This window comes from Triticum aestivum, chromosome 3B, assembly GCF_018294505.1.
Source record: "Triticum aestivum cultivar Chinese Spring chromosome 3B, IWGSC CS RefSeq v2.1, whole genome shotgun sequence".
Classification (NCBI taxonomy): Eukaryota; Viridiplantae; Streptophyta; class Magnoliopsida; order Poales; family Poaceae; genus Triticum; species Triticum aestivum.
In genome coordinates this window covers 714,592,486-714,609,229 of record NC_057801.1, presented here as the reverse complement: position 1 = coordinate 714,609,229, position 16,744 = coordinate 714,592,486, and the positions used below count along the sequence as shown (strand labels likewise).

The 16,744-nt window shown below is 46.4% G+C and overlaps 1 protein-coding gene across 1 annotated transcript; it reads left to right on the top strand.

Annotated features, from left to right (window-relative positions):
* The first annotated feature begins 8,194 nt into the window (after positions 1 to 8,194).
* On the top strand, positions 8,195 to 11,219 carry LOC123071956 (peptidyl-prolyl cis-trans isomerase FKBP15-1). Its single transcript, XM_044495536.1, has 6 exons — positions 8,195 to 8,440; positions 8,564 to 8,613; positions 9,822 to 9,884; positions 10,371 to 10,461; positions 10,643 to 10,747; positions 10,948 to 11,219. Exons 1-6 carry the CDS (start codon positions 8,368 to 8,370, stop codon positions 11,040 to 11,042), a joined length of 477 nt encoding a protein of 158 aa, XP_044351471.1. The 5' UTR covers positions 8,195 to 8,367; the 3' UTR covers positions 11,043 to 11,219.
* The last annotated feature ends 5,525 nt before the right edge of the window (positions 11,220 to 16,744 follow it).

Genomic DNA, 16,744 nt, shown 5'->3' with positions numbered 1-16,744 from the left:
AGATTGATACCTTGGTTCTCAAAAACCGAGGGGAATACTTACGCTACTTTGCTGCATTTCCCTTTCCTCTTCAAGGGAAACCAACACATGCTCAAGAGGTAGCAGTAACCACAGAAGCATATTTACTAATAAGCTTAACATCACTTTTAACTCTAGACATATAATTACTCAAGTGTTCAACCATATAAGCATTACATTTCAATTGTCTACCAACATAAGCATTAAAGTTTTCTTGTTTAACAATAAAGTTGTCAAACTCATCCAAGCATTGACTAGCAGACTTATTATGAGGAATATCACCTTCATCAAATCTATAGAGAGAAGTTACCTTTACTACCTGTGTCGGGTTATCAAGACCATGTATCTCTTCAATAGGCGGTAAATTCTTAACATCTTCCGCTTTAATACCTTTTTCTTTCATAGATTTCTTTGCCTCTTTCATATCTTCAGGACTGAGAAATAGAATACCCCTTTTCTTTGGAGTTGGCTTAGGAGTTGGTTCAGGAAGTGTCCAATCATTATCATTACTCAGTATATTATTCAATAGCAATTCAGCTTGCTCAACAGTTCTTTCCCTGAAAACACAACCAGCACAACTATCCAGGTGGTCTCTGGAAGCATCACTTAGTCCATTATAAAAGATATCAAGTATTTCATTTTTCTTGAGAGGATGATCAGGCAAAGCATTAAGTAACTGGAGAAGCCTCCCCCAAGCTTGTGGGAGACTCTCTTCTTCAATTTGCACAAAATTAAATATTTCCCGTAAGGCAACCTCTTTCTTATGAGCGGGAAAATATTTTGCAGAGAAGTAATAAATCATATCCTGGGGACTATGCACACAACTAGGAGCAAGAGAATTAAACCATATTATAGCATCACCCTTTAACGAGAAAGGAAACAATTTAAGAATGTAGTAATAGCGAATTTTTTCCTCATGAGTGAATGGGGTGGCTATATCATTTAATTTAGTAAGATGTGCCACAAAAGTTTCAGATTCATAACCATAGAAAGGATCATATTCAACCAAAGTAATTAACTCAGGATCGACAGAGAATTCATAATCCTGCTTATCAGTAACAGAGATAGGTGAAGTAACAGAGAACTCAGGATCTTAAGATCATATCTATCATTGTAAGCAAAAAAGTCTCTAGCAGTTTTTCATCCATAATATAACCCTCAGGCACAATAAGCAATTCATATCTAGGGGGAGAATCTTCATCATCACTTTCATTAATATCATCAGTTTCAGTAATTTCATTCTCTCTAACCCTAGCAAGTTGTTCATCAAGAAATTCACCTAGTGGCACAGTATTATCAAGCAGAGAAGTAGTATCATCATAAGCATCATGCGTAGCAGAAGTGGCATCATCAGTAACATACGACATATCGGAATCAATAGCAGGTGTAGGTGTTTCAAGTTTACTCAAAACAGAAGGTGAATCTAGTGCAAAGCTGGATGGCAGTTCCTTACCTCCCCTCGTAGTTGAGGGATAGATCTTGGTTTTGTTGTCTTTCAGATTCCTCATAGTGATCAACATATATAAATCCCAAGTGACTCAAAGAATAGAGCTATGCTCACCGGCAACAGCGCCAGAAAATGGTCTTGATAACCCACAAGTATAGGGGATCACAACAGTTTTCAAGGGTAGAGTATTCAACCCAAATTTATTGATTCGACACAAGGGGAGCCAAAGAATATTCTCAAGTATTAGCAGCTGAGTTGTCAATTCAACCACACCTGAAAGACTTAATATCTACAGCAAAGTATTTCGTAGCAAATTAGTATGGAAATAATGGTAATAGTGGCAAAAGCAACACTAGCAGTTTTGTAGCAATCGTAACAGTGGCAACGGAGAAGTAACTAAGCAAAGATAAATGTGAAACGAGCTCGTAGGCAATGGATCAATGATGGATAATTATGTCAGATGGCATTCATCAAGCAACATTTATAACATAGGGTGACACAGAACTAGCTCCAGTTCATCAATATAATGTAGGCATGTATTCCAAATATAGTCATACATGCTTATGAAAAAGAACTTGCATGACATCTTTTGTCCTACCCTCCCGTGGCAGCGGGGTCCTAACGGAAACTAAGGTATATTAAGACCTCCACTTAATAGAGAACCGGACCAAAGCATTATCACTTGGTGAATACATGAACTCCTCAAACTACGGTCATCACCAGGAAGTGTCCCGAGTATTGTCACTCTGGGGTTGCCGGATCATAACACGTAGTAGGTGACTATAACTTGCAAGATAGGATCAAGAACACTCATATATTCATGAAAACATAATAGGTTCAGATCTGAAATCATGGCACTCGAGCCCTAGTGACAAGCATTAAGCATGGCAAAGTCATAGCAACATCAATTTTAGAACATAATGGATACTAGGGATCAAACCCTAACAAAACTAACTTGATTACATGGTAAATCTCATCCAACCCATCACCATCCAGCAAGCCTACAATGGGATTACTCACGCACGGCGGTGAGCATCATGAAATTGGTGATGGAGGATGGTTATTGATGAAGATGGCGACGAATCCCCCTCTCCGGAGCCCCGAACGGACTCCAGATCAGCCCTCCCGAGGAAGAATAGGGCTTGGCGGCGGCTCCGTATCGTAAAACGCGATGAATCCTTCTCTCTAATTTTTTTCTCCCCGAACGTGAATATATGGAGTTGGAGTTGAGGTCGGTGGAGGTCTAGGGGACCCACGAGGTAGGAGGGCGCGCCCGGGGGGTAGGGCGCGCCCCCACCCTCGTGGCCAGGGTGTGGGCCCCTTTGATTGATTCTTTCGTCAGTATTTTTTATTAATTCCAAAAGGTGTCTCCGTGAAGTTTCAGGTCATTCCGAGGACTTTTATTTCTGCACAAAAATAACACCATGACAATTTTGCTGAAAACAACGTCAGTCCGGGTTAGTTCCATCCAAATCATGCAAATTAGAGTCCAAAACAAGGGCAAAAGAGTTTGGAAAAGTAGATACGTTAGAGACGTATCACCACTGACAATGGGCCCTGGCCACATTGGCGTGCCCTGTAGGCAGCAAATACACCCAAATACGAAAAATGTGATCGTATTTATACACCCACACCAGTTTGATGACTAGAAACATGTATATTATAAGTTTGTACTCGTGGTTGTTGCTATCGATCCAGCAGAGCAGAGAGCGATCGCCCACCCTGTCCCTGGCGGCTGGAACCCTAGCCGCCGCCCGGAGAGCCCAATCTTCCAGCATCGTCATCCGGCGGCTCCCCTCCGCTGGTGACCTCGGTCGTGGTGGTGAGGGGGGTCGTCGAATCCACGCGTGTGGATCGTTTTTACTCCCTCGTAGTCTAGGTTTTTTAGGTTGTTCATCATCTTTACTTTGGCTGCAACGATGACAACATTGAATAAAGATTCTTCAGATCCTTCCTTGACAAGGCCATCGGTCCTATGGTTGGGGATGGACGCAGCTTCGTTGCCTTAAAGGCACCTGCCTTTGGGTCACTGACATGTGGGCCAGCCACCTGTTGGGCCCACATGTCATAGACACAAAGGTAGGTGCCTTAAGGCACCGAAGCATCGTCCGTTGGGGGTGGATTTGGAAACCAGTCGGTTCAAGCAAGTATGGCGTGGCGGCGGCGGCATCCTCGTGGTGGATCTATGTCCTTGGACTTCGCCGTTGCGAGGACGTTTGCTCCAGTGTCGGCGCGGAGCTTGGTAGGTAGTCCAGGAGCGGATGCATATTGTGGTCTGCATCGACGACATCTGAAAGACGGAACATGTGCTGGGTCTGTGGTTCGTGAATGGCAGGTATGGTTTCCTTCTAGAGCGTCTTAGCCGCGGTGCGGTGCCAGATCTAGTTCGATGGCGTGTCCGGGGTGTTGCCCCGGTCTGATTCGTTCAACGGTAAGGGCTTCACTTTTGGTGAGCCACCTTGGAGGTCCGCAAAGTTGCATATCAGCGATGAAGCCGCGTCAAGCTCGAGTGAGGAGGTGATCCATCATTCTTTTTTTTGGTGGCTCCTGTCATGGTGCCGGGGGCAGGTGATGGGTAAGCTTAGAGATGTTCCGCTACTTTTTTTAGTTTTGTCATATCGGTCTTTACATGAGTTGTATTTTAATCTTTATGATATGAATGAGACACATATTATCATGAAAAAATGTATATTATAAGTTTATGCACCAAACTAAACATTGCGCGCAAGTTTTTTTTTGCATGGTAATACGTGTCCCATTCATATCATAAAGAACAAAGTACAGGTCACCTAAACGTTTAGTTTATGCATCAAACTAAACTTTTTTTTGCGGGGAAATTCAGAGAGCTTTATTAAGTAAACGCATTCTTGGGACAATCGGCCAGAAGGCTGGACACCAAGAAGCTAGGAGTCTCATCAAGCCAACTATCGGTCACATTGAGTGCGCAAGCATGTTTGGCACACAAGTGAGCCGGTAAATTGGCTGACCTGTTTACATGTTGGATAACAAAAGAGGAAAAATGAGAACTAAGCTCTCCGATCTCTAAAAGTAAAGGAGCCACAATTGAACGGGAACTGTGGCAAGTGGTCCAGAGTGTCACCAACTCCAAGCAATCGACTTCCATTATCACATGCGAGAAATCACGAAGAGCAGCGAATCGAACACCATCTCGCAAGGAAAGTCCCTCCATGATCAAGGGATCCGAAATCCCCACATATAGTTTGCACCAGGCACCCAGGAGAGCCGTAGGGGATCGAGCAATGCCTCCCGCGCCTCCCCTACCATCCATTAAGTTTAGAGCTCCATCGGTTGTGATCTTCACAAACCCATCATCAGGAGGCCGCCACCCATAGCCAGGTAAGATCATCGTATCCTTGCGTGGCAAGTGAAGAAGTGCAATAGCCTCTTTTGTTGCTCTGATCGTCGCTGTAGGGTCTCGACCTTCTTCACCGTGCTTGATATGATTCCTGGAATGCCAAATAGACCACATAATAGTGGTGATCTTTGCACGGTCGTCATCCGTAAACCGTGAGTCACATAAAATGTCGCGAGCCCACGAGTCCGGATGTAGCCGTGGAAGCCGGAGCCCGAACCATGCACACGCCTCCTCCCAAAAGCGCTTAGCATGCGAGCAGTGTATTAATGCATGCTTTAGATCCTCATCTATAGCAAGACAAACTTTGCATCGGCGAATTTCTGCAATGTGTCTATGGTTGAGAGTAGCTTCATCTGGTAGAATCCCACGAAGAACTCTCCACCAAAAGACTCTCACTTTTGGGATAACATTCAATTTCCACAAGGCTTTCCACATCTGTTGTTCATCATTGGAGGTACCGGTAGCCGTCCCTTCATCTAGAGCCAAACGCTCGTTCTGATTCACAAGAGCACGGTACGCCGACTTCACAGTGTAGTTGCCTGATCGTTCGAATGCCCAAGCAAGGTAATCATACCCTCCCCCTTGCCGAATAGGAATGTTAAGAATGGCCTCAGCATCCGGGGCAATGAAATTATCCCGGACCACCTCATGCTTCCAAGTCCAGTTGGATGTATCAATGAGCTCTTCCACCCGTTGGATTGCAGTGACCGGTGGTCTTGAGATAGGTGACATAGAGATAGTACCTGGAATCCATTTATCATTCCAAACATCAATAGTAGTGCCATCTCCAACACGGGAGATCAAGCCTGTCCGAAGGGCTTCTCTTCCTGCTATAATAGCTTTCCAAGTGGCCGAAGCCGACTTGGGTAAGGCCGCATGCATAAAATCCGTATCAGGAAAATACCGTCCCTTCAATACTCTTGCACAGAGGGATTCGGGATTTGTTAGAAAACGCCATCCGTGTTTCCCCAACATGGCAAGATTGAACATGTGTGGGTCTCTGAAACCCATACCGCCTTTGCACTTGGGCGTTGCAAGCTCTTTCCACGACACCCAATGCATTGATCTTTTGTCAAGAGAACTACTCCAGAAATACTTGGCCATAGGAGACGTCAGACTCTTACAAACTTTTTTGGTTAACAGAAAAGTACTCATTGGATAGGTCGGAATTGCTTGGACCACTGATTTCAACAATGTCTCACGACCTGCACAGGCGAGTAATTTTTTCGACCATCCTTGCATTCTAGCCCTGGCTCTTTCACTGATATGATCAAATGTCCCACTCGTAATCCGTCCCACAGCAGTAGGGAGACCCAAATACCTCTCATTGAATGCTTCAACATGGATGTTCAAGGTTGTCTTCAAAAGTTGCCTCAGATCTGTGGGAGTATTTGAACTGAAGTATATGGCACTTTTCTCCTTATTGATACACTGGCCCGAGGCCTCCTCATAAATCCTCAAGATATCATTTAACCGGAGAGCACTTGGGTTGCTTGCATTGATGAAGATGGGACTATCACCCGCAAAAAGCAAATGGGTGACCCACGGCGATCTATAACTCACCCGTAGTCCCCTATCAATGGTGCCCCCATTGTAGTGTTTCAACAATGATGAGAACCCTTCGGCACAAAGTAGAAAAAGATATGGTGACACTGGGTCTCCTTGCCGAAAACCTCTGGTGGGTGTAAAATAAGGAAGTAGTTCCCCATTGACTCGTACAGAAAACCGGACAGAGGAAACACACTTCATTATTAGTCTAACAAAATCCATACTGAAACCCAACCGGGACAATATTGCCTCGAGATAATGCCACTCGACACGGTCATATGCTTTCATCATATCAAGCTTAACCGCGCAAGAAAAGTTCTTTCCCTTCTTTCTTCTTTTCATCGTATGGATACTTTCATAAGCCACAAGAACGTTGTCTGTAATAAGACGTCCGGGAACGAAAGCGCTTTGCTCCTCGCTGATTATCAAATCCATCAAGCTTCTTAGCCGGTTTGTTATAGCCTTGGCTGCAATCTTATAAAGCACCGGACATAAGGCAATAGGCCGATACTGCGTGATCGATTGGGGATGACGTACCTTAGGTATCAATGTTATGGACGTATCATTCAGTCCAGCCGGTAGTTCTCCTCCATTAAGAAAGTCCAAAACTGCCAAGGTTACCTCGTTTCCTAGCAAATCCCAGTGACGCTGGTAAAACCCTGCATTAAAACCATCCACACCAGGGGCTTTGGAAGGCGCCATCTGGAACAGCGCGGTTTTTACCTCCTCTCCCGTGTAGGGTTTGATCAAATCATCATTCATGGCTTGGGTGATTTTCTCTGGCACATGTGATAATAGCAAGCTGGAGTCTCCCCAACCCTGGGAGCGATACAAATTCTGGTAAAAGTTTTGTACCTCTTCCTTGTCCTCACTTTCAGAGGCACAAGTAGAACCATCGGCTCTTCTTAAGCCCGAAATCCTGTTCATGCGTTTGCGTTGGGCTGCTTGAGCTTGAAAGTAGGAAGTGTTTCGGTCACCATCCCGAAGCCAAGGAACACGAGAACGTTGTCGAAGCCAGATTTCCTCCTGATGCAAGGCCTCCTTTAGTTTCTTGACAACAGCTTCCTCCTCCACCGTCGGACCTGTACCAATGGACCGGCATCGAAGGCGATCCAACCGCTTCTGCAACTGCCTGACAGAACGTGACAGGCTGCCAAACTCCTTGAAGCCCCAGGGTCCCAGCGTTGCCTGCAAGGTAGTCAAAGCGGACGCCACGCCCCGGAGCCCTGGTGTGCGTTGTATGCCCCGCCAGGTATCGCTTACCAGTCGGTCATAATCTGTATGAGTCTGCCAAACGTTCTCGTATCTAAACTGTTTCCGTTTTGGTGTTGATGATGGCAGGCTCTCCTTAATCTCCGCAATCACGAAACAATGGTCAGACTCCACCGAAGGAATATGCCTGACACGTATATGCTGAAATAGTTGCCTGAAAGCTTCATTTGCAAAAGCGCGGTCGAGCCGAGCCTTGACATTCGCTCCTCCAGCTTGATGATTATCCCAAGTATAGGCCGTACCGGACCAGCCCAGGTCTTGGAAAGAGATCTCATCTATCACCTCCCGAAAAGCACGCATATGATTTTCAGATCGCGCTGATCTACTAAAATGCTCCAAAGGGTATAGTGTCTCATTGTAATCTCCCATGCTCAACCATGCAGCATGTGGTAACGTATGAAGTGTGCGCAAGAACCGCCAGGAATGGTGCCTATCTTCTGCTCGCGGAGCTTCGTAAAAACCAGTGAAACGCCAAGTCAAATCCTGAATATTGCTCTTGACAACCACATCAATGTGGCTCTCGCTATAGTTTTTTAACTCGACAGATACATCTCGAGACCAAAACTAAACGTGCAAGTTGTAAGACTTACAGTGTATTATTACCTCTGTATTAACGGTACCCGAGTTGTAGTCCCGTCCAAACCGTATACGATCCAAAGAAACTGTACCTCGGCCGCTGACCCGGTAGCGAGCGCAGGGAAGAGCGATGGGGACGAAGAAGCCGCGGCTCCTCTGCCTCGCCGTCGTTGCCGTCGCCGTCGCGGCCGTCCTTCTGACTGGTAAAACGCGGGCCGCAACCTAACCTCCACCTGCTCTATCGACCTGTTGCGTCGTGTAAAGATATGTTCTGTTTTTCTCTCGATTTGGTTTTGCTCACTCGGTTTCTCGATCTGGTTCTCCAGCTTCGGCCAAGAAGTCCGCGGATGTTACACAGCTCCAGATCGGCGTCAAGGTCCGTATTCCGCAGGGTTGTAACCAAACCGCAATCTCTGCTGCGCTCTAGTATTGCTTTGTGTGCTTTCTGTGTTCCGGCGGATCTGAGATCCTTCGGTGCAGAGTTCAGGGATGATGCTAGATTGCTAGGTTTATGAGATTTCCAGATGAAGATCCAAGTGCAAAATAAGCTATTGTTCCTTCACACATAGGGCGTGAGATTCAGACTGCAGTTTATTCACTAGAGCTAATTAGTACAAATAAAAATTGAGGGGAGGCTAATTAGCAATTTACTTGTGTAGTTTTAAGGAATGTTGTTTAACCAACCAGTGTGTGCTTTTATATTGATGTATTAACAAGAAACCATGATGGATATCTCTCAGAAGTAACATTTGGTCTTCTAAGGAATGCTGTCCCAATACTGGCCAAGATCCCTTCTGTGGGGACTAGTCATATTACACAGGATGTAAATTAAAAGCTGAGCAGAGAAGTGGACAACCTATGTTGTTGTGATACTTCTGCTATGAAGTTTCAAACTGAAAAATTATGTACTTGCTGCTAAGGTTCATACATTATTTTAGAAATTGAATCTCCAGTATTCGATCACAAACCAGAGTGTGGGATAGGGGTGTTCATCACATTTTGGCCATACCATTGAAGCATGCGCGGTAGTACTCTCTCAGTTGTAGTAGGCTGTATTTTGCCTGTCTGATGTTCAATTTTGACAGCAAATTCCTGTATCTGTATTTCATTCATAGCTATAAAACTAGTCACAAGAAAGTGCTTTTAAGTGCAAATTTAATGGTATGAGCTTATACTTATAGCATAACCCATGTACTGTCGGATTAGTTGTTGGCCAACTAATGGATTTGGACAGTCAGGATACCTGCTGCGTTTGCAACACAGGAGTACTAATTTTGAATAGCATTATCAGATGCATACAAGATCTAGTTGTACTCAGATGGTTTGAATGGAAAATGCTGATGAACAGCCTTACTGTGGAGGGCAGAGATTTTCTGTATCTTTTTTTAGAAAGTGAGGTTTTCTGTATCTACATGCCTAGCTTTCAGTCACTCATTAAGTCTTAATCTACAATTGTGCAACATTCGATTTATATAGTTCTAAGGCAATCATATACAGGTTATGCTTTCATTCTTATTACATTACAATGATAGTATCACTGTGGCTTCACATGACACTGTTTTCTTTGGCTCATCCTCTTTTCAGTACAAGCCTGAATCATGTACCCTACAGGCTCACAAAGGCGACAAGATTAAAGTGCATTATCGTGTAAGTAATTGACCGACACTTTTATCTGAAGTTAGCAATGCTATTCCCTTATGATACTTGATAGTACTCTAGTCAAAAGAAATAATGACTGTAGCTAGTTATAACAAGCCTGCAATTCCAAGTCTCAGAAGCAAGGGCCACTGAGTTCCCCTTACTGTAACCTTCACACTGTTCCTTACAATGACTTTATGAACAACATAGTCCAAATGTACGATACATACTCTCATTTGTGCGGCAACTTTATAATGAATCAGTTGTGATAGCTATTTAACGCGATGTCTCTTAACATGAACCAGTTGAGATGCCTTGCAGAGAAAGTGAGAAACATCATGTCAGAGTAACCCTAGTAATTTATGGCCTTTATTGCGTTCTTTACCTGGTTTGTTTGTCATGTTTGCGTCAAAGAAACTCTTTGATGCTTTTCCTGTAGCGATTTGTCTCCACAGTTTTGTCATTCAGCTGAAAGCTTGACTATGCTGCGTGCAGGGGACACTCACTGATGGATCAGTATTTGACTCTAGCTATGACAGAGGTGATCCCTTCGAATTCACTCTTGGGAATGGGCAGGTGATAAAAGGTTATTCTCTTTTCCTTGAGCAGCATGCGATTATTGGTTTATCTGTGGTCCATATTGTACTGACTTGAACGAACAACAATATATTTTACAAAAAAGAAACGTGGAGAAACGGCCTATACTGTTCTTATCAGAAACCTTCGCAATGGCGCCAACCTACATTATTGTTTTCATCTGTGTGTAGGTTGGGACCAAGGTTTACTAGGTATGTGCGTCGGCGAAAAGCGGAAGCTGAGAATACCCGCAAAGATGGGTTACGGGGAGCGAGGCTCCCCACCAAAGATTCCAGGTATGGCTTGTTATTTGTATGTTTGCCTGGTATGGTCCTTGTCATGAAATTGTATCTCGTGTACTGTTCGGATCGTCAACTTTGATATTGCCATTCTAGCGTGTTTGTTGCCTGCATCATATGATCCAAACACGGCATGCCGCCGTGCTCTCTTTCATTGACCAGCAATGCTGACTAGTAGTTTTGAACTCTGATGATAGGTGGTGCAACTCTGGTTTTCGACACGGAGCTCATTGCTGTGAATGGGAAGACATCTGCTGGCGCCACCACGGAGAGCAACGACAGCGAGCTTTGATACATACTCGGATGTAATTTGATTTGTGTTTTTGCGAGTTCGTCGGCAAAAAGGGCCGCCGTTTTCGATCGATTTTCCATCATGTTTAAAGTGTTACAGAGACTGGTTAGATTGCTGTACCAAAGGAACGTTGTGAACAACAGTTGATCTATATCACGCGAAACATCTTTTCACTCCTGATGGCTGTTCAGCTCTTAGTAGTGAGAACACAAGTATCTTCTGTTTGTTCGACTGTGCGGCTGTTAATGATGAGTGAGCACCAGCATGTTATACTGCGTGCACAAGTCGAGCATGCAGTGCGGTGATCAGTGGAGAATGAATGAATGAATGATCATGTGAACACCGGTCTCACATTCTCGCATGTCGCGGCAGAGATCCCGTGGGCCTCACCTCGTGGAATATATGTTCTTCATGTTCATGGAGTACTATCCAACACTCGCAGTGCGCCAGTGCTCCGGCGGCAGGCAGGCAGGCAGGCAGCGGCATCGCCACGAGCTTCTAGCTTTTCAGGGGGTGTTTGATTCAGGTACTTTTTAGTCCCAGAGATTAGAAAAAGTCCCTAAGAAGTCCCTAGGAACCAAACGGGAGGGACTTTTTCTACAGGGACTAGAAAAAGACTCTACTGAAGAGTTTTTTTTGATTAGTCTCTGGGACTAGAAAAAGTCCTAGGACTTCTAAACCAAACACCCCCTCAGTCTTCATTCAAGCCTGTAGTATCGGCCAGGCCACAGTGCGCGCGTCTGTGACCGACGCGCAGGCACAGTCACAGGGACAAACCCTGCAGCTCTGTGAGCAGCAACTCTCGACTCCACAAACTACGGCTTGAAGGAAGGAATGCATATGCCATACCATACCATGCACCCTGCTCTGGAGTGTCGCTGCAGCTATGTTGCTTGTGCGTGATCCACTGTGGATCGTCTGATCTTTTCTCACTTGCGAGCTAAAATGCCGTTTGCTCCTCCAGAGAGTGCAGAGCCCGGCAGTGACACGCGCGCAGGGATGCATGCGGCCAAGCGCCACGGGCAGTAACACCTGACCAAACAACTCTATACACACCAACAGTAACATACGTACCAACCTGACGGGGGGTGTCTGTTAGCGGCGACCAGATAGATTGCCCGAAACTGGCGCAGGATTACAAGCCTGACTGGCCGGGGCACTGCTGTATTGACAGTCATCAAGACGGACCTCTCGGGTCGAGTCTCGACCAGGTTTCCAAGAGCATCTCGATGCATGCATGCATGCGTGCGTGCGTACGGACGTCTTTGCTTGTCTAGATTTCACACGAACAAAGTTGACCGAACCCGACGAGGACACCGCATTTAGAATTCCTGAATGGCGATCCGATATGACATAAATTTCCCTTTCAGCCGGTAATACCCTTGTTCTCAATTGACACAAGAACCATTTCCAGTTATCATTGTTCTCCACCTCAACCAAAGCGAAAGCCAAAGGCAACACCCGGTTATTGGCATCACTTGCTATTGCAACCAATAAAGTGTCCTTGTATTGTCCGGTCAAGAACGTGCCGTCAATGGCGATGACGGGCCGACAATGCACAAAAGCCCTCACGCATTGCTCAAAGGCCCAAAATGCACGGCCAAATACTCGGACGGTCCTCCCGTTATGAATCAATGTTTGGTGCCCATGAGGCTCAACCACGTGAACCATGCCTTGATTTGTGGCGGCCATAGCTAACAACCTAGGGAGTCGGTTTTATGCTTCCTCCCAATTGACATACAACATCTTGAATGCGGATTGTTTCGCCTTCCATGCCTTGCCGTACTTCATCTTGTAATGAAAGATGGCTTTCACAAGGTCAATGACACTCTTGATGCTCATTATTGGAAGTATGGATATTTGGTTGGATAACCTGTAAGCAATGAACTCGGACGTGAGTTGTCTGTGTTGTTGGTACACAAACTCGCCATCCGCATTCTTGTGACGGCACATGTGAGTTGGTAGATAACTCACTATGCGCCAAGTGGGACCTCCTTTCCATGGCCTTGCACGCACAATCCATGAACATCTTGGCACTTCACATTTGACCGTGTAACGCACATTGAAGTCTGAGTTGGCCACTTTATGTGGACGATAATGTGTAACCGAGTAGTTGTCGAGCCACATCTTCAATTTCAAGAAGGATTGAAACTCACAACCGGGATATATCCCGTTCTTGCCGTCTTCCAAATCACGGTGAGAACTTGGCCTAGCTCCAAGAGATATGCATTTGCCACCATCCACAACGGCTTCATCCGCGAGACTAAGATCCTTGAACAATGGTGTCTTGTGATCCCGCCCGAATACCTTCTTGAATGCTTGGGCCTCCTTCGGCGTGAACCCCTCCTCATCAACTTCTTCATCGGGACCATTGTCATTCGAGTCCAATGCATATGCACGGGAAAAAGGGATGGATTGGTCCATTGTCTCTTGCACATGATATTGGTCGAGATCACCCACACTGTTGTCATGGAGATCAACTTCGTTGTCATCCTCCGCGTACTCATCATTCTCCTCTTCAAAAGCTTCATTTTGGTTGTTTGGAGTCGGGCTCAATGTTGACCAATCTTGTTGCGTGAAATGAGGTTCACTCATTTGATCTTGGTTCATGGGTGGGGGAGTGCTAGCAACCAACGGGGAGGGGTTCCGGTTCAAGTCCAAATTCAAAGTAGACTCAACTTTTTTGGAGGCAAATAACTCAAGAGGCTTGTCTAGAGATTCGGCAACCGTCTCCTTGTATGCAACTCAATGTTGCTCGGAGTTCACACGCATTGTCTTCCAACGGATGTGCATTCCAAAACCAACATTATGCCTTCCCTCGAACTCAACAACGTCACTTGTGTCCATCCAATTCAAATCATTCCTCACTTGTTTCAAGAGCTCCGCATAGCTAGGACTACTCTCAAACACCATATCAAGCTCATCCGGATCCGGCTCAACATTGCCTTTTAAAAAGGCCTCTTTATCCACATGATGAACATAAACACATGTTCTCCCCATCCCTGCAATAATCAAAAACACACTTATATCAAGTAAGTACTTAACAAAAATATTTGCACAAAATACATATGCCCTAACAAATATATGAATTAATAACCGTAACCCCCACTTAACAATAACCACAACCCTAACCATAGCATAACCCTAACTCCAACATCAAACACACATAACCCTAATCCTAGCATACTATGAAAGCCTAACCATACCAAATTAGCAAAGAAACATAATATGATTCAACACAAATTTCTAAATCCAAGCAAAAACTAGGGTTTTCCCAAACTAGCTAGATTTGAGCAAATGTGACAATTCCTATGGATGAAAACGAGGGGATCGGAGGAGATTACATTAAGGGAGGGGTTGGCTTCGAAATCCATGGTCAAATACTCCGGATTTGCAAGATTTGAGAAGGATTTGAGAGGGGGGGAAAGGGAAGAGAGGAGGGGCGCAGGGCTAAGGGTTTGGGTGGGGTGGGGGTGTGTGGGGTGGGGTTGGGAGGGGAGAGAGGGTGGGGCCAGCCTAAGTGGCACACAGACAGTGCAACGACTAAGAGACGGACGCTGCACACAAGTGTGGCGCCTAGACCTTAGGCGTTGCACTGCTATCTGTGGGGCCGTAACTGGACCAGGGCTGCCACGCTGGCAGGAGGTGCGACGCCTAAGATCGAGACGCCACACGAAAGGGTCACCATTATGATTTTTTTTCGAAAGTAGGTCAGTTTGTGATTTAATTTCGCCCCTAGGTTAAAGGGCTGTTTGGATTGTGACTATGTTTGTCTTATGTTGCCACATTATTTCTGCCACACTTGCCTAACTTGAGTTGCTCAAATTGTTAGACACACTTCGGCTTGCCTAAAGGAATTTTGCCACACTTTTTGTTTCTATGACATGTGGGATTCACTGCTAATAAAAAATTCTTGTCTTAGGTGTGGCTAGAACCAAACACCCATCTAACTTGGTCAAATTTGCTTAAGATGAGGTATGGCAAAGTGTGGCAATATGTGGCTGGAAACCAAACAGCACCTAAGGGCCTGTTCGGATCACATGTTTGCAAAACAAAGGAACCTAGAGAAGCAGAGGAATGAAAAAGGAAGGTTGATGCAGAACATAGGATTGAAAAAATAGAGGAAATGTCTATGAAGTAGTGTTGGGGACGGAGGTAGAAAGCATACAAGAAAACATCCAAAGTTAACAAACACGGTAGAGTATTTTATTCAGAGTTAACAACCACGGTAGAGTATTTTATTTGGCCACACACTATTGCGTCGTCACCTATCCCCTCAGATGGAATTTTTTATTCACAACCATACTACAATCTGCGATGGCAGCCAGAGCCTTGCCTCGGGCATCCACCAAAAAATGAGGCTGGAGTGGATTTTTCTAATCCTTTGGAATCAGCGTAGGAAAGGAAGTTTCCCTCTAGAATACTGTTCATAATTCCTGCGTTCCGGACACAAGCAAAGGGATATATTCCAAAGGAATAGCTTTCCTGTGAAATTCCTGTGGAAATCCCTTGTACCGAACGGGGCCTAAATATGTGATTTCTGCCCAGAGCGACTGCTGCTGCAGTGACACCCGCGCACGGATGCATGCGGCTAAGCGCCACGGGCAGTGACACCTGACCAAACGACTCTACACACACTAACAGTAACATACGTACCAACCTGACGAGGAGGTGTCGGGCAGCGGCGCTTAGATGCTCCGAAACTCGCGCAGGATTGCAAGCCTGACTGCTGTGTCGACAGTCGTCAAGACAGACCTCTCGCGTCGAGTCTCGACCAGGTTTCCAAGAGCATCTCGATGCATGCATGCGTGCGTGCGTACGAACGTCTTTGCTTGTCTAGATTTCACACGAACAAAGTCGAACGAACCCGAGGAGGACGACCACAGGCGGGCGGGTCAAGGCCAAGGCGGGGCCGACCGATTGGATGCGTCGGGCGGGCGAGCGGGCGCACACCGGCGTAGGGCGAGGGGTACCTTTCCGGGAGAAAATCTGCCGCGGGGAGCTACGAAAATCTAGCGGCGGGCGATGACTGCATGCGTCGGTAGACTGCACCAGTGCGTACTGGTGGTGTAGACCGGAGAGCAACGCACCGCACCGCACGCGCGCGCGTCGTCACGTCACGTCGCCAGCCCCGCGGGAGGAGAGACCGGACAAAGCGTGCCGTTTCCCGTGGCCGTGGCCATGGCCGTCCGGCGACTGTGCACCCACACATCGCGCTGCCCCTGCAGTAAAAAGCGGCCACTCGTGCGATCCCACGGTGACGGTGGCGCTAGTGCCGGTGCTAGTGGTGTGTGCCCGTGACGGTGACGTGATGTTTCTGCAATTCAAGAGAGGGAGAAAAATAAACTCTCGAGCACCATATCCTGTCGGGCTCCGTTCGTTTGGGGTAAAAAAGACAAAAGAGGCGGCCCAGCGCACGGCCTCAAACGGACAAATGTCCGTATTTCGTCCGTTTTCGACCCATCCCAGTCCCAAACTTGCGCTCGGTTTGGGGTGAAACGGACGCGCGCGGACGACCGCGACGCACGCCCTTGCCCCCCCTTCCCCCGTGGCCCGCCTGTCGGGGACACTAGCAGTCCCTCCGCTCCCCAACGCTTCACCCTCTCTCCCCGCCCCGCCCCGCCGCCGGCGCCATCGTATTCTCCGGCCGCCTCCTCACCGCGCAGCCTCCCCGCCGTCCTAACAAACCACGTCTGGACATG

What these genes read in the sequence shown, in the direction of transcription:
- LOC123071956 (XM_044495536.1), top strand. Translation starts at nt 8,368, where the DNA reads ATGGGGACGAAGAAGCCGCGGCTCCTCTGCCTCGCCGTCGTTGCCGTC. An exon ending in GAATGGGCAGGTGATAAAAG is followed by an intron (nt 10,462 to 10,642) that starts GTTATTCTCTTT and finishes ATCTGTGTGTAG; the next exon opens with GTTGGGACCAAGGTTTACTA. An exon ending in CTCCCCACCAAAGATTCCAG is followed by an intron (nt 10,748 to 10,947) that starts GTATGGCTTGTT and finishes CTCTGATGATAG; the next exon opens with GTGGTGCAACTCTGGTTTTC.